Source organism: Hippocampus bargibanti, linkage group LG01, assembly GCF_051943395.1.
Source record: "Hippocampus bargibanti isolate YZ-2025 linkage group LG01, ASM5194339v1, whole genome shotgun sequence".
Classification (NCBI taxonomy): Eukaryota; Metazoa; Chordata; class Actinopteri; order Syngnathiformes; family Syngnathidae; genus Hippocampus; species Hippocampus bargibanti.
In genome coordinates, this window is record NC_142734.1 from 31,097,500 (window position 1) to 31,116,467 (window position 18,968).

An 18,968-nucleotide genomic window follows, 5' to 3' on the forward strand; every position below is an offset into this window, starting at 1 on the left:
GTGCTACGCCGCCCCATGACATCTGCCCTTGCCAAACAGTTCCACCGTGGCAAGACCCCACAGGGCAACGTGTGTGTGCTTATTACCTTGTGGGGTTATATGTGCCGTCCACTGATTTACCAATGCAGAATGAAGTCTGCGTTATGCTTAACCCATATGACAATGATTCTGGATGTATTCCACCCTCATTTATTACCACCCTGTCCTTGACTCCCCCGACAACTCATGTTTTGTAATGAAAGTGATGTTGATGGGATGGCCGTGTAGTTAGGGGGACTCGTGGCTCTCTGTCCATAGTGGGGTAGGTTTGGGGGGGTTATATCAAAATGGCTATGAGGAAGCTGCATAATGAAGTGAGAGCGAGAATTCTTGTATTAGGGGGGGGGGGGTCATGCCGAAAAGAGAGGGCCACCTCCCTTTGATGTCCTTGTCATAGAGACCGTACACGTAGACCCGCATCCATCTCTGTCCACGTAATGGATACTTTGATCTCTATTTCCATGTGGTAGAAGGACAGGAAGGCCTCCACTGAACCCAATAAATTTGAGTGGAGATTGGAAAACCGGGGGATGGAGTCCACTGTTCCCCAGCTTAAGTGACCAAATGAAAAAAAAAAGGAAGACAGCAGCGTGGAAGTGCTATCAGAAAAAAAGGGAAGGCACAGAGAAAGTCGAAAGGTCCAAAGGGGGAGGGCGAGCCGATGAAGACCTGATGTGATGCAGTGAGTCTTCTCCAGGGTCAGCCACCTATACCAAGGACTCTGAGGCCTTTCAGAAGCACAGTATTGTGGGACAGGTGACAGTCTATCGCAGCTATAATGTTGATGAAAACCCAAATTTATGTGGTTACCATATAAATGTTGGGGAATGATTCAAAGATTTTTGAGAGGGAAGGTTATAGGTTCATCCCTTGAATGCCACGGCAACGATAAAACATGCCCTTGGTAGGAAACGAACACCATTCACCTTGAAATTATATAACATGTCCAATATCACAGTCGATTTTTCATTTGATTTGATTGCCAAATCATAGGAAGCCAGTCAAAAATGTCACATGAAGTCAAATGAAACTGCTGCTTTCATTAGAGCATCACCGAATGTAAAAAAACAACTGTATCAACAAGACCTGTTTTGTTGATAGAGTTGTGTAATGACTTTTACAGTTCACTGCTTTTTCTCGTCTGGGGAATTTCCAGTTTGACAGACACTTGGCCCTCATGACAGCTTAAACATTGACATACTTGGCCAATATCTGTCACTCAGCTGCACTTTAACAAATGACTAAATTCAGTTTTACCGCACAAAACTTTACTCACCTCCTCTCCGAATGCCAAATTTTTGTGAACTACGACCGCAAGAAAATCACTATTCTTTCTATTGCAAATTATGTATGTTCATATTGGCGGCCATTTTAAACATTTTTTTTTCATTATCCACCACAGGCTTTATTTACAAAGATTCTAAAATGGGTGGTGCTGATTTGCGGATTAACTAACAGATTACATCATGTGTTGGTGTTGGGTGTGTTGCACCTTATCGAAGAGTGAAATATTTTACTCAGGTCTCAAATAGTGGCTGCTAAATGTTACTTTCAGTATGCAATTCTCCTATCGACGTGTAATTTATTTTATCCTGTTGGCAAGGTTCAAAAGGCTACAGATGGAGAGACTATGGTGCTTTTGCCATCATGATGGTGGGCATCGCCTACGGCTGTCATCATCTTTACAAGGTGCAGTAGGCCACAGCCCTTTTTGACAGTTATCGAACCAGCTATGCATACTTGTTTTTTTTCCTGAGTGGTTAACATGTTGTGTTTTATGCGCATCGTTCTGTCAGTGGTGTGTTTTTGAGAATAAATTTCAATTGGTGGCCAGTTTATCAATTTGATAAATATTACTATTACAATAGTCACCTTCTCTGCAGCGTATATCTTTGCTCTGTTTACTCCTTAACTCATTCACTGCCAGATGATGTCCAGAAATGTGTCCACTCCAACGCCAGGGTTTTTGTCATTTTCACTCAAATTGCAGGACCCACTGAATATTGAGTTTTAGGACTCCATAAACATTCAATTCAGCGAAGAAACCTAAGACTCTCTTCTTTCATCAGAAAGAAAGAGTTAATTCCTAAATTATATCGGGCTGGAGTTACCTGAGTTATTTGAAATGGGGGCTGCTGTACAAAAATACAATACAATACATACATATTGATTCATGTAGTGCTTTAACAACAGCTGAAGCTGGAACAAAACACAGAGGTCTGACTAGAGCTTTATCGGCAACCCCCACAAGAAAAAACAAAACTCGAATAAATGCATGAATGGCACCCCATGTCACACTTTTCATTTCCCGAATAAATTCGGGAATGGCAGCAAATGAGTTAAAGTCATCCTGCTTCATGTCAAATCAGACTATCATTATATCCTTTATTTGACTATTTTTGTTTTTCTATTTGAAAGGTTTTGTGACTAACGTTTTTGGCATCTGATCATCTGAAATTAATCAGCCTGGTTTGTATGCGTTTTAACAGCACTTGAACATGAGCTCTTGGGGCCCCTTTTCCTCAGTGCGTTGAATCCCGCAGTAGTTGTCACTGTGGTAGCAGTCTGAGTGGGACATGGAGGCCATTACACTTTGGAGCTGGACTGAAGTTTTACCATGTAAAATTGTGCTTGATGACACACCGGTTTCCTTATGAAGTGGACGGGCGCACACGACACAACCAAATATGAACTTTTGCATAATAGTTGTATTAAGTTCATCATGTCTACTTGATATCTAATTTTAAACAGATTCTTTTCTTACAGACAGCGTATTGTAGGTGTTTCAAATATCTGACATGTTTCGACGTATACTTCCGCCTTCGTCGGAGTCAAAGAAAGAAAGAATCTGTTTTAAATTAAAAATAAAATATGAACTTTTGCATATTTCCTATTATTTCAACTTGATTCTCACCACTTTCATATCAACGAGTAATTTGCTTTCTTTTTCAAGAGAATTTGGCTTGCAAGAATCAAGTGTGAGCAGTTTTCAGTTTCCCCAGCGCTGGGTTCGCCAGTCCCCCAGTCACCAGAGTGTTGTTGGGATCTCCTGGTGGGACGGCACAGGTTGCTGCCATGTCACAAGAGCATTGCGCCAGTCGCACCATATGTCCTGCCGTCTGCCCATACTTTGTTATTGTGCACCTTGGAAACACCTCCGTCACAGCAACCTATTTATTAGATACCACGTGTTGACATTCAACCCTCGCCTCCCCCAAAAAGTGTGTATTACCTGTGCTGCTGTCGTCTGGTGTCAGGTGAGCTAGGCACAAAACTGTCACCAAATTTAAACCAGATTATTTTCTTACAGTGTATTTTAGGTGTTTGATTACCTGACATGTTTCGGCGTATACTTCCGCCTTCAAATTGACTGTGAAAGGAGGTACTCCTCCAAAGATACACTTAAAATTCTATGGTGAAATCGCAAGCCGAAAATGAAGAACTCAAGTCTGAAAACCAAGAGATTGAAAGGGACAGGAACGTTCTGGATATTTTGTCAAGGACTTTTAGATTTTGACTGGAATATTTGCATCTTGGCCAGCCACAAACTCACAAATTCAGAAAGACACTAAACAATAGATTAGATTAGATTCGATTAGATTAGATGAGATGAACCTTGATTAGTCTCAGTGGAAAAATTCACACCAGCAAAGTTAAGAATATAAGAGGAGATGAAAAAGTATAAAGAGAAAAAAAACATAGGCGCTGCTGTAAAGGCAGACACTTTTGTGCCATCTTGAAGTAAAAAAAATGTTTTCATGATAGTTAATCAGTTTTCAAAAAGTAATCAGGAAAAGTATTCTTTTCCTTATTGTCTTATGTGGAGGTGATTATTAGTAATGTCAAGAGGAGCAGCTGCTATTTAGCCGCCACGCCAGCTAGCTAGCTAGCCAGACAGCCAGCCAGCGAGCTAGCTGGACAGCCAGTCACAAACACAGAGCTGCAAGGCTTGTTTTCTTCAAGATTCACATGCAAACGTGGATTTATCCCCTACACATGTCGTCTGATCCTTGCTGGGACATTTTTTTTAACTTCCACGTAACACATGGCCTCTGTGCGGCCGACAATGTTTGACGGCCGCACGGCTATCTTGTTGGCTACAGCTGTTGAGTGTAATTTTTGCTGATCTCATCTTTGAATTTTTCATTTGAAATAGAGAAAAAACAGTTTTGGGCCATTTCAAATCAAAACTTTTTGGTGATCAAATGTTCGATGAATCCATAATTTTTTTTCAATTGTTGAGCATGTGCATAACCTCAACTTTTTCAGGGGATAAATGGTTTATTTTATTTCTCACTGAGTAATCAGTAAATGCATGTCTAGCTTTACCGGTCATTATGTTTATTTTGTGGACTTTTCTTGATTTGGTCAATGTTTCAGAAGGTTTTCTTGGTCCCATCTTATCATTATTGTCATTACAATTCAACTGATAAATGTAATTATTTATTTATTTTTTGGACGTCATAATTTTACTTGACTTATTAGAAAACACATGTAAATGAAATTGGAATGAATCTAAGTCTTAAATAATTGACAACGTTAAATCAAATCCTCCAACTTCACTGTGGAACTAGTTTGATAGATTACGAACACGTTAAAGCAATAATAACAACAGCTGTGAAACCATTTTCTAATCTACTAATGGCTTCAACACCCGATACTTGAATTACTTGCTCGGACACAGAAACGTGCACTTAATCAGACCCGGTTTACACAATGATACACAAGTCCAATAAAACAATGTCTTTGACCCTCCACTGCCACGTCTTGGTGGCACTTTTTCCGACTCATCTTTCTTCCACTTGCCACCAGAGAGAGCAGTCTCATATTGTGTCACGCTTTTAATTGCAGAAATACATCCTTCCCCTCATTATGGACAGTCAAGAGGACAAGAAGCATCTGCAGAAGATGGAGAGCAACATCGTGGCGATGAGTGGCACGCTGACACAGACAGGTGAAGATTAATATCTTCATCAGTTTTCTCCCTCCTTAACATTTTCCCTCATTTATCTGTTGCCAAAATTGGGGGCCCCTGCACATTTTTAACAAATGATGCTGCTGTCATTTTGCTTTAATTTGAAATTGCTTGTTTACTGTCAGGCTCGGGCTCAATTAATTACGTTTCGCTGAAAAGCTCTTAACCTCAGAATATTAATGAGGAGTCGGGAAATGACAACTTTCCCCCCCACGTCCCCCACCCACCTTCTCTCACCAACCCCCCACCTTCCATCCCTCTTCCATCGCTGCACCTATCCATTGCTTCGCCGCCATCATCATCAGCCACGCTGTGCCCCCCCGTAGGTGGCGAGAACGTTCGTTTTTAATTTGCTGTTTTCCTCTTGTGCGTGTTGGTTGGATGTGCACGCAGCGTGGCGCTGTGTGGCGACCGAGCACAGCCTCGGCCCTTGTGGGTGATTAAGTACACAGTGACAGGTGCGGCTCACGTGTTGGACAGCTGAGGAATCGCAAGCTAACTGTCAGATGAGCAGAGAGCGCGAGAGATGCGTCCCTTGCTCTTCGTCAATATAATTAAAAATCCAGGATGGTGTAAATAATAGTCAAAGCTTCGACTCTGTGCCCCTCTTCGAGTAATGGTACCTACTCGTCTCTCCTCGGTTCAACTTAATAGGTTGTCGTTTTGCACACATCAATGTTTGTAAACCAAAGCAGTTTTTACCATTGAAATGAATGGAAATTGAATTAATTCATTCAAACCTCGAACAGGTCGCCTCTTCTGCAGCCTTCGTAGATGGCCCAGCAAATAACAAAAATGCAGAGGCTGTCCCCAGCCACAGATAAGCACACATAGATGAAAACCTCCTGCCAAGCCGCCAGAATGCAACCAAATAGCCCATGTGCTATGTAGCTCAGGCTGCGGGGGAGCGCATAACCTTGTGTAGCGTTCCATTGTGAACTGGCGTGTTTGTATTGTTCAATCACGATAAAAAAGGCAGCTATTGATTATTGTTTTCGGTTTTTGACCAAATCAGTTTTCGAACAGGATTCTGGAACAAATTATGGTCTAAAACCGAAGTTTGACTATTTGACCAACTCGCTCATTGTGAATTGTTGTGTCCAAAGCGCTTCTGTGATTCTTGTGCTCTTTATGCACTCGATCGATGAGACTCTCGTTGTGTAAATAATACTAGCACTTTCTTCCGCAGCATGTTTTGGAAGTCATTTGCTTTGACTAGCAGTAGTCAAGCGGCTATTGTTGTCATCCACAATTGGAATGGGGATTTGGCAATTACTATGCCTTTGCTTGGTGCGCATAGACCTCTCGCTCGCTTATACTGAATAATAGCATCCGGTTGTCTTGCCGCTGCCAATTGCTCAAACCCCACCTACCACCCTCCTTTTGTTAAAGTTCATATGTTTCTCAAGTCCCGAGTGCAACAAGGTGATGTATGGAGTTGAAGGGCGGACTACATTAGTCTCTCTTGGCAGCGCCAGCTCGCGAGTAGGGGCAATGACTCCCATTATGATTTGCCCCGCAACTTCACAAAGACAATTAATGAATGGATCTTGGAACAACTTCAGTGCGCTGAGGCTGTAATGGAATTGCGCGGCTGTTTTGGGCACCTTGCGTTTTTGGGCCACCATATTGATGACCAGCTGGCCATTGGCTTGGACATAAGTAGTGTACATTATATTGAGGTATTTACTGAATAATTTACTGAAAGGACAACATGAACCCTCCATACGCCAGCTGCAAGCTTCAGATATCGTCGCGTCTCATCTTTCACACGTGTGAGTCCTAGCTACAGCTGCCGTCCGATTCATGCTTTGCCAAAGTCATTGACTTCATTATTCTTGGCTTGGTGACTGTGATGACTAGAGATAAGGTATTATGCATTTTTGTCAGTACAAAGGAGTAGAAGCTTGCATTGTGGACGCGTTGTTGGAAAAAACTGGGCCAGCGCTCATTCAGAAGTCAGCAGGACAGTCTAGTGGACTGACTTGCTCGTATGGAGAAGTGATTGTGCAGTAACGCGTCATTAGAAACCAAAAGGGCAGCCCTTGATTTAGTGTGCACTTCCTTTAGTGGCACCTTTTTTAAGAGGGCTAGCGCATTAACATTTATTCCAACCCTCAGAGAGTTTGGTCACGTTCAGAATCCCAAACGGAGTAGGCGTTTTCAATCTTTGGGTTTTTGGCAGCGGACACCCCGCTCAAACTTCTATTTTGTTCATTTTTGCAAAGCGTGGAAAAGATCAAACATGTCATCTACTTACATATATTCAACACCACCCTAACCATTTTAAATACACGTGCAGGCTCTTTGAATTATCAAATATTTTGTCTGTGTCGGTTTTCTACCTCACAAAATCTCCCACAAGCTTTTGTCCAAGTCTACATTTATGTTCTATGCATCCATCCCACCCAGCCGGCTGCAGATCTACGCATTGGCCCGAAAACCTCAGCAGTGGACCGCCACAATAACTGTTGATGTTAATTCCATTAGCCTTGATTTAACACTTTACACGCCCGTGATTTATATGAATGTTTATTGGTTTTCTATAATATAATCAGCTCGGGGGAAACTTAATGCATTGTTTGCTAATACATGCATGACTGGAAGCAGGGGGCAACAAACTGGTGCCCGTTCTTATTTGAAATCATACACCCACATCCAACACCAACACTTGAACTAATTCAATCTTCAAAGTCAATGGAAAAGAAAGAACAATATGTATTCGGAATAGGGGGAGGGCGTTTTGTCTGGCAGGCTCCTGCTAAATGAGAGCCTTGTTTTTTTTCTTTGTTGATCGTTTGAGGATTTAAGATGCATTAGAAGGCAAGTGTCTGGGTGGATAATGGAAGGTTAGAGACGGTTATTTGATTTAAGTTCAGACACTAGAGATTAATATCTACATCCTTTGTGCAACCCACAGTGACTGACCAAATAGCAGTTGGCTATTGCCTTTAATGATAGTTCTTCTCATCTGTGTTTAGTTGATGTATTTTTTTTATTATTCATTCTTGGTCGACGCGAACGATGTAGAATTTCTGTCATATTTGTTGTTTCAAATTATGTTATTTTTATTTTGTATTTATTATTTTATCAATTATTACTTGTCTTTTTTTCACCCGTCCTTGGGCTATCAGTCGGACAGCTACAGCAGACCATGTCGTCTCTCCAGGAACTCCTTGTCCAACAACAGCAGAAAATCCAAGAGCTCTCCCAGGAAATGACTGCAGCAGAGGTAGTTGCCTCCCCCGTCGTCATCATTTCATTCATTCATTCATTCGTTCATTCGTTCATTCATTCATGTTATTATTTTATCATTTTATTATTTTATTATTTCATTATTTCATTACTTCATTACATCATTACCTCATTACCTGATTGTTTTATTGTTTCATTATTTCATTACTTTATTACGTTGTTACTTTATTACTTTATTACTTTACTATTTTACTATTTCACTATTTCATTATTATATTATTTTACTATTTTATCATTTCATCATTTTATTATTTATTTCATTGGGACAGTGCATAGGAATCAACACAAAGAATGAACAGTGTAGCATATTTGCTAGTTTTCAGACCCAAGGCCAGTTTCGACCACAAAAACAGGCTTAAGAACCAATGAGGTAAGACATCATAAAACGGACAACAGAGAGTAATACAGTCCTCAATTACATGACAATAGACCAGAAAAGACAAATCACTTACGGCTTCAAATTTGCTAGCCAGAAGCCCACTGGAGACTGTGTTTAATGGGTGCTGTGTTTAAGCATTTTTTATTTGTATTTTTTCAGGAAAAATGAATAGTTATCACGGTCTGTAATGTGTATTGCCATTTTATTGCAGGATTGCGTTTCTTTTCCTGAGGTGACCGAATTTTGCTATACACTGTGACAATCATCTCAGTATGTTCACTATTTTCTAAAAACAAGTAGTGAATAATTCTAGTTTTAACGTATTTATGATTGCAAATAATGTCAAAAGTAGATTTTGGCACTTCATCATACTTTTATGAATTTTCACTCTCACACGGGGTGGACCCAGTCCTTGTAACCTATGATTAGTACCGTATTTTCCAGTGTGTAAGGCACATCCAAAAGCCTTAATTTTCTTTAACTCATTCACTGTCATTCACATATTTATTCGGGAATTTAAAATGTGTCCACTCCAGTGCCGGGGTTTTTGCCATTGTCCCTTGAATTCCAGGACCCACAGAGTATTGAGTTTTAGGACTACATAAACATTCAATACAGCCTTAGAACCGTAGAATCTGTTCTTTCATCAGAAAAAAAACAATATTCCTAAATTATATGGGTATGGAGTTGTATGTCTGTGTAGGCTCTCAGTCGTACAAGAATGGTCCATCGATGAAAAGGTTTCTTCAGGCGTCATGTATACTTCTTTGACAGAACAAAAGAAGTAATCAGATTAGCTTCAGGGAGTAGTCCACTGCTCCCCCAACCTTAGAACAGGGACCTATCAGCACAGAGGTCTGGCACCGCCATCTCTGTCCATTAGGGATATACTGTATATAGGGCCAGAGTTACCAGCACAACTTTAGTTTGCTGACGAAACTCTTTGGATGATGAGCAAAATGTCCGACACCTTCAAAGAAGTAATGATGCCTGAAGACACTTTTTCATCCATGATCTGGAGTTACGTAAAGTTGAAATGAGACGGCTATCTAAAATACAATGCAATACATATGTATTGGTTTATATATAATAATAATAATAATAATAATAATAATAATAATATAATAATAATAATAATAATAATAATAATACTTTTCATTTATAAGCGCCTTTCAAAACTCTCAAGAACACTTTACAGTCACACAGAGCAGCGGTAGCCACACGCCCCAGCGTTCACGCAACCACTAACATGGAAAACATGGAAATTGTGCCCCCTCGTGGAAGGGAAAAAACATTACCAGAGGTCTGATAAGCGCTTTATTGGCAGTGAAGGAGTTAATCAATCAATTAATGAATCACTTTATTTATTTATGTATTTTTTTATTTGTTTGTTTGTTTGTGTATGTATTTATTTATTTCATGTTTTAAACCACATTTCTGTTTTAAAGCCACATTTCTGTGTCATAGTGCAAACCACTGTCACTCAACTCCCTGATCTTCCCCCGTCATATAATTTCAGTCAATAAAAGAAAATCCTAATCAGCGTGAGACGACATAACAAAGCAAGATGGTACTGTAAAGGTTTTCCTGTAATCTTAAAATGTCTTCACCGTGATGATGTGTCGGCCGGGCAATAACTTTGAAATTGCAAAGGAGCCCAGTAAAGGTGCTCAGATGACCTCTCCAGATTGATTAGGAGAGAAGCAACGAGTTTTCTCCAGGCTTTTACGCACTAAAACTTCCTGGGCCGCCCTTGCTCATAACTGGTCGAGATAGACAGCCTTATTATGCAGTTTATCTTCGGCGCTCAAGCTATGCAACACCAGTATGGTTCATCTCATTATGAGGCCATAATGTTAAGCCATAGTATCGTTTGTCTTTGCTTTGATTTTATAGACAGTGTTGGTAATCTTTTTGGAATTTTAAGTGTTTAGATGAAGTAGTTGCGTTCTAAAAAGTGATGTGCCGGCACATAACGTTACTCGCTGGTTTTATAACGCGGCCCGTAATTTACGTTATGATCTCCGTGTCTTGGAAGTAGACAATCTTAGACAATGTTTTATATGCACAGCTTGTTAAGCACATGGCAAGCATCTGGATATCACAGGGAAACATATGTGGACACATCTGTTTCAGCTCAAACAAAGGTGGGTGGGGGGGGTGTACAAGTGCCTCTCCGGGATGAGATTGATTTAAAGATTTGTAGCTCGCTTTGTGCTATTTTATAAATTCTTCCTCTGTCATTCACAATAGCAGAAATCTGTTTTTCAATTGGGTGTGGGATTTGTATTAAAATTTGTATAAGTCCACGTAAAATAACTAAAATTTAACACGACTCTGCTTTCCTGCCTGTGCCACTCTTTATTAATGGCAATTCTCCCCGAAGTGGAATCCTGCTGATAAAATAGAGGCGATAATAAGCGGCAACCACATCACAGGTGCAACAGAGAAATGTTTTTCTCCCATTTTCATTTATCATTTTCAGCTTGCATATTGCATTAAAATGTGTCGACTTCATTTGCCGCGAGTACCTTGTTGGAGAGCAGCGGTGTATAAAAAGTATATTTCACATCAAAATACCCATTAAACAAATCGTAAACTCAGCTTTATCGTTACACCGTCGAGCTTCAATTTTCCCCGCGAGTCGGTTGCACAGGGAAGAATTCTTGGCCGTGGAGGAAATTTGGAAATTGTTTTCAGGTCCAGGATTGAAAATGAGAAACACATGTTTGCGTTGGCGAACGACTTCTTATTTACCATTTGCGGTTTGAAGGCTTTGCTTCACCCCCGCCCCTCAAAGTGTGCCACGCTTAGCGATTATACCTCACAACATGGAAATGGTGCCTTTAAGCCAAAACACATTGAGCCTCTGGTTTCCTCGACTGCTAAGTAAACATTTCATGTCGTTTGGAAGGCACTCGTTTGTAGAGTGCAGGTTGTGACCCTCAGCTGGAAACTTAAAAAAAAATGACAAGTACAGTGGTTGGGTTTACACAAAAGTACATCGTTGAAATGACACCGTTCAAATCGGAATTCAAAAATAATGACTGTTATTGTGGTTTACATGCAGACTTTTGCAAGCATTTGGTGGATGGAGGTTGGCTGGGTGTGCTTTGACTTTGACATGTGTGCGATATACCGTCACTTGTGGTTCAGCACCGGAGGATTTGCAATGAACTCATTCGCTTCCATTATTCCCAAATTCATTTGGGAATTGAAAAGCGTGCCGTGGAGCGCCATTCCCGAATTTGCTCTGGTTTTGGTTTTATCTTGTGCGGGGTGCTGATAAAGCGCTGGTCAGACCTCTGGCAATGTTTTCCCTTCCATGAGGGGGCAGCATGTTGATAAAAGCTGTTGTTAAAACACTATATAAATCAATATGTATATATTGTATTGTATTGTATTGTATTTTGTTCAGACACCCCCATTTCAAGCTCAGATAATCTCCAGAGCCATGTAACTTAGCAATGAACTATTTTTTTTTCGGATGAAAGCATAGAGTCTAAGGTTGCATTGCAGCATTGAATGTTTATGGAGTCCTAACACTCAATATTCTGTGGGTCTTGCATTTTGAGTGAAAATGACAAAAACCTTGCCATGAGTGGACACATTTTTGCACATCATCTGGCAGTGAATGAGTTAAGAATATTGTAATTTCAGTTTTTTTTCCCAAACATTTTTGTGGTAATTATATATTGACAGTTTTTCCGGATTTTTCAAAGAATTTGAGGAGGAGGTTGGGGAAGTATGTAAAAAAATAAATAAAGAAAATTTCCACATCCATTTTGCTGAGTGTCAGTCAGGCCATCATTGAATTGTCATAAAAAAAAGACTCACATTTTGACTGCTGTTCCTCCAGGCTGATATTTTTATCGCCATGTGTGTACTCCATTGCGGAATGTGTCCGCGTTGTTTTCGACAGCTCTAAACAGGAATGTGAGCATTAAATCAGAATTGGCCACTTTCGATACACATTTCAATTCATGTGATTGTTTAGCCCCCCCCCCCCCCCCCCCCCGGTTTTGTCTTGTTTCATTTACTGTATCGCAACAGCCTAAAGCGTAAGTATAGATTTGCCTCTGGGTGATTCATCCCCGATGCTCAACATATTTTTGCCCCATTATCATTACAAATCTGCCTGTTAACCATGTTTGCCCCGCCGTCTCAACTCACTGATCGTTCCCTTTATTAGCGGGTACAGCGTCGAAGATTAGAAAGCGCCTCCTATCTCGTGTTAGACGAACCGCCAGTGGGAAATAGCATAAATGGAGTGAAATCAATTGCGCCGTGGTAGTCTACCAGTGTTTCCACTCAAAAAGTCTCCTCTGGGCACTTCCCTTTTGAAACTTATTCAATCATAAATCTGCATGTGTTACTTGAAAATGTAGCGTCTGCTGGCAGAGGAACTGAATTTGTTTGCCTTCAGACACTCTTAAACAAGGCATGTTAAAGATATTTTCACTAATGGCCCAGAGGCGTTTATCTTCATTAAGCCAGATGAGCTCTTGTCCTTGAGTGCCGCTACAGTTGATATGTCTTATTTTCTAGCAATGAAATGCAAAGTGTTTCATCTATTTTCGTCTTCGCAAATACTTAGCTGGGGAAATGTCTAATTTACTACGTCGTATTGACACTGTTTAAACCACAATGTGCAAAGTACTGGTGAATTAAACATGCACCTCAACTTTTTCACATGTTGTGATAGTTTTTACTTATTTATTTATCTATCTATCTATTTATATAATTGTTTGTTTGATTATTTATTTATAATTTTGTAATTGTTATATTTATTTATTTATCTATTTGTTTACCTATTTATTTATTTATTATTTATTTTTATTTTTTTACCATATGCTCAGCAAGATGAGTACACAGTAAAAGTAAAAGTGGCTGCCGATGCTCACCTGCAGAAAAAAATATCCTGTGAATGTAAAGTGTCCTTGACAGTTTTGAAAGGCGCTTACAAAGAAATGTATTATTATTATTATTATTAATAATAATAATAATAATAATAATAATAATAATTTTATTAAAATGATCCCCTGGTAAGCCCTCACAGATGCCACAGAGCCCTGCACCTGCTTTCCAGGGAGTTGGCTAGAGCGAAACAGTCTCATTTGCATAATGTCATCTCCATGATGAAGTCACAAATTGGCTGAATGTTGCCTTGTAGGGCTAGTATCGGTGACTTGTAAAAATACATACATATGTAATAATAATGAGCAAATTTCCCCAATGTGGGACTATTAATGGCTTTCTGATTTCAATAGTCATTGATGTAAAAATAACACGTCTGACATTGAGCTCTTAATGTATAGTATTTATAAATATGATGGGCATAATTGAAACTTGTTTATTGGGATTTTCCTTGCGGCGCTAAAAATCATCAATGTTCCTTTGGCACAAAGGAAACTTATTTTCATGAACATGACTTGCTTGAAAAAACAAATATATGTATCTTTTTTACCTATATGGGAGGGAAAATTAAGACACCAAACACATCAACTAGATAAGAACAAATATATATATATATACACACACACACACACACACGCACACACACACACACACACACACACACACACACACACACACACGCATGCGCGCACACACACACACACCGTATTTTCCAGTGTATAAGGCGCAAAGGAGTACCGCCAATGAATGGTGTATTTTCAAACTTTTTCTATATATAAGGCGCACCATCAAAAACCGTTTTCCAAATATAATATCAAAATATATATTTTATAAGTTTTCCAAATATAAGGCACACCACATTATCAGGTGCGACTGTGGAGACAGGGGTAAGGCATGGCTTCTTCTACAGGGGGAAATGGAGTCATGGCTGCTGATAGTAGTTGTGATACCTGTTGCGGCTCAATATGACTTCATATATAAGGTGCACCTTCGTATAAGGCACAGGATCATCTTTTGAACAAAATGAAGGCGTTTGGGTGTGTTTTAAACACCAGAAAATACGGCATTTGCACACCATTTCCAAAGGTGTTTTTACTGTTGTTGCCTTGGACTGGATGATTGGATGATAATTACCTTGATCAGCATTTTGTGCAAGCATCCGATCTTACAAGCTTCTGCGGCGTGTAAGACATGTCAGCACTTGAGGTTGAGCGCACTTTCAGTCTCAGTGGACATTGATACGCCAACACTTAGATGCAGCTAAGCACTTAACACTGAAGTTCCACACACACGTGTGTGTACCGGCTAACATAATGTATTTCAAAGCTGAAATTCAGCACGGGCTCGACATTTGATGAGGTTTCCTTAAATTTAATAAGACATGTCAAGAGATTGTGTTGCTCGACAGCATCGATGTAAGATGATACGTGTTATGGAGCAAGAGGTTAAAAGTTTCCTTGTTGAGCCTTTCTTTTTTCTTTTTTTTGCCTTTATATGAAGTGATATAAACCAATGTACTCACCTTGGGACTCACATTTGGCTCACGGCGAGTCATAATCGACTAAATAAAGTTATTTTTACTTTTCACCATTCCTCTATTTTTTTACAAGAGGCCAAGAATAGAGCCTTGTTTCGAGCACTCGTCCTCTTAGTGTCACAGTTGTCCCTGCAAAGAGAAAAGAAAAAAAGAATGTTGATTGATCATGAACTAATGTCTCACCTTCATCTGAATCACAAGAATAAAGGTTCACATCCTTTTTTTTTTCACCTCTCACTCTCCACTTCTCTGCGCAGGTCGGCACGAAGCTAATTGTAACAGAGCATCTCCTTGGGAAGAGCGGCGGCTAATTTGTTTTTAATTGATCAAATATAATGCCTCGCAGCCCACAGGTACAAGATGTAAATGATTTTGCGACACTGGCCGTCCAACTTTGGCTCCATGGTTACGAATCTTAACTCAGTCCATAAGGCCATTGATCTACGAAATGAATATGAAGGAATGAAAATAGTGATACCATGGGAAGAGAAAGGGGTGAAGCGAGTTCGAATGTAGTAAAAATGTTGTCTGTTGGCTCCCAATAGAAGTGCTCGAAATCATGGCTCATTTATCAGCAAGGTTCCGTTGCCGATTAACCACCATCACCACTGAGAAAATGCATCTCATCTCCACCTTTTCTTTAAGCTCTTGTATTTTATTTATTTATTTATTTATTATCCTCCTTTGGCCTCCTCCTGGCACAGTAAATGAGCGTGATCCCTTTCAGTTGTGATTCAATTAATTTCTCTTAGATTTAATTACAAGCGATAGAGTCCAAATTATCACTCTTTCCCTGATAAGGGGTCCACGATTCCTAACAAGCGTCCTCTAGTGACTTAGGAGAGACTTAATTACGCTTTTAGTTGAGTTTCCCCATGACTTTGCCTCTTCTCGCTTGAGTATCCTCACCGTCATCTCTTCTCGCACAAGCAATATATATATATATATATATATATATATATATATATATATTAATTCTTACATTGATCTGACAAAGTGCTGAGTGCTCCTGAACATACCCATAGTTCAAGATAAAGCATGATTTAAAACAATTGGTGTTATTTTCATGGATAGTAGGTACATTTTGATTAAAACAGCATGATTCTTGCTACGGGGCCATAAATATACCTGCCACACGATCGTTTGTTCTACAAACCACATGCAGTAGTGAGATTGCCCACATAAGTATGGAGGCTTGATGTGTTGAGCGTGTTTGCTTAGTTTGCCTTTTGGGGGGGGGCTGTTTTTGAAACTATTTCCATATTGTGCTGAGTGACAATGGTGCGGTTGTTGAAAGAGGCCTATTGACGTTGCGTGTATTCATTGTGTGTCGTATTTTCCCTACAGGAAGCGTCTGCAACCAGTCGCATCCTCGACAACCAAACGGTTGGAGAACTGAAAGCCGAAATAGTCTCTTTGAAGGCTTTACTGCTCAGCAGGTAACACAGTTAGCCGGTCATTCTCCCTCACCCACCCTCCACTCCCACATATTGAGCGACGGTTTTGAACAGGATCAGCCCTCTTGAGCCACTTTTGTGCACATATGACTGTATTTCGATCGCACCTGTTATTTGTATGTTTTCCTCTATCCGCCTGATGTTGGTTTTGAAAGGACACATTAATATATATAAAATAGGTACAACTATTTTTTCCTCACCAATTCACTGTTGCTTATATATAAAATGCATGTCTCGTGTTGAAATGTCATCATAGTCATCGATCCAAAGATGGCTGACAACTGGGATCATTTTCTTCATCAGGTTAAATTGGGAATAGTTACACTACACAGTTCAGCTGACCTTTTTATTGGAATTTGATTTTTTGATACATATTGTGATATTAACTAACAATTTATTCCTGGTGAGCATATAAATAAATGAAATAAAAACGTGCCAGATGTCGCTATCATTTCATTCACAGGTCGTCATCTTACAAGCATCGTGCTGCAGTCTTGTGAAGTGGTACACAAACGTTTATGTTTAGGGAGGAATTAATCAAAGATGAGACGTTCTTCCAAAAAATTAGTTGCCCACTAAGACAACCATAAATATCATAAAGTGTTTTTGGGGGTATCATCTCACTGAGGCATTGGGGGTTACATATTGTGCTGTTGTTTTTTATTTTGCAAACATGCCTTATTTAGCTATTAGCATTCTGTGGTCATCAGCATTTTGGTGCCATCTTCATTTTCACACTTTTATGAGTAAACAAGACATCGCTGGCTCCCTCCATTGATCTAACTTTTGCTCTTACCTATTCGTAAGTGGAACGCAACGAAGATACCAATTAGATGAGAAAAAATCGGATGATGTTGTTATTCTCTGTCACAGGAAACAATTTCCTTCCACTCCTTCTATTTCGAAAATCCCCTCATGGCAGATCCCCTTGAAGGGGCCCTCACCATCCAGCTCCCAGTCGGTCAACCACAGCAGCAGCGACATTTCTCCCGTCAGTATCGAGTCATCCAACTCCTCCCCTGTGAAAGATGGACGCCTCAGTCCGCAGGATTCATTGGGCCCGGCACTCAGCGTCAACGGTGACGTCTCGGGTCAGGTCTGCACTGATGTGCAAAGTGATGAGGGAGGAAATGACGGCGCTCGCCAGGTAAAGGTGGACGGCGGAAGTGGGGAAACTGAAGATGGCCAAGGTGGAGATGAGGAGATGTGCAAACAGGAGGACAAACTTAAATGGCCAGAGGACGCTGGCAATGGAAGTCAGGTGGTTTAGACATGTGTTTCATTCATTTTTTCACTCGTGTTGTCGCTTGTTCCTCCTATTACTCTGAATTTTTGTTTAAAATATTCCGGTTAAAGGTACAATCTAAAATCAGGAGATTTACTGAACACTTAAAATATATATATATATATTTTTTGTTTCCCCCCACTCGCCCGGTCCACATCTGACAAAGCAAGCAAACATTTGTTGTGGGGTCTATATGTCTCCGATTCCCTTTCCAACCCACAAATTAAAAGACAGCATTTCAAGTTAAACACTCTCAGTTATGGGCGAGGCGTTGCAAAAGCTTTCGAATTGAATCATTCCATCATCCCGTTCACAGCTCGATGCACGGTGCAGCTTTGGGTCAGGAATCATACGTTCATTTGTTCACTTTAAAAAGCTAGCGAAGCGCTCGATGTGAAGAGTTCGCCCACTTCTCTTTTGATGGCAATTGGAAAGGACAATCCCGACCAGGGCCGGAGCTTTTAGCCTCTTTTATGTGTGCTTCCGCATTTGGTGTCAGTCTGTCAATAATTCACAAGGCCACCGCGGTGGCATTTGGGTGAAATAAAAGCCCTGAAATTCCAGATTAGAATGTGATGAGTGGCTTTGTACTATTGGAAGTGTCAGGATGCTCAGAGGCTCACAGGAGAGTGGTAGATAAATGTTTTTTTTTTTCTTTCCCCCGCTGCTTTCCTCTTTCACTGAGGGCTGAATTGTGAATCATGCAGTGTGTTTGTTTGTGCATGGCAGGTGAGGGGGAGTGGGGATGTTTGAGGGGGGGGGGGGGGGTCATATGCTGTGCAACCAATGTGCTCTGCCGTATCTGCCTCTCCAGCAGAGCTGCTGATTTGGTTTGTGAAGTATGTTAATAATCAAATGATCAACAAATAACAGATGTATTAGTTCATGCAGCTTGAAATGTCAACCAGGCTAAATACGCAAATCTAATACAGAAAGCCCAATTGTATTGTGTGATTTTCTGTAACAAGCCCCCTGGTCCAAATTAGGCAGGCCCTCCCACGGTGACTAATCTTTACTGAAAACTGCGCCCGTATTTTGTTATCATGATGCAGTCAGACACCAAGGGCTGCCACAGATGGAAGTAAAAAAATGTGTTTTCTCAATTCCTGTTTGTGCACACGTGG

At 40.3% G+C, this 18,968-nt stretch overlaps 1 protein-coding gene across 1 annotated transcript in view; it reads left to right on the forward strand.

The window, feature by feature from the left end:
• pex14 (peroxisomal biogenesis factor 14) overlaps positions 1-18,596 on the forward strand; it is a 52,327-nt gene extending 33,731 nt beyond the window's left edge. Inside the window, exons 5-9 of the mRNA XM_089010365.1 lie at positions 1,643-1,728; positions 4,891-4,993; positions 8,149-8,246; positions 16,450-16,541; positions 17,433-18,596. Coding sequence (XP_088866491.1) covers positions 1,643-1,728; positions 4,891-4,993; positions 8,149-8,246; positions 16,450-16,541; positions 17,433-17,829 — 776 coding nt within the window. The 3' untranslated portion in view covers positions 17,830-18,596. The remainder of the gene's footprint in view (positions 1-1,642; positions 1,729-4,890; positions 4,994-8,148; positions 8,247-16,449; positions 16,542-17,432) is intronic.
• The last annotated feature ends 372 nt before the right edge of the window (positions 18,597-18,968 follow it).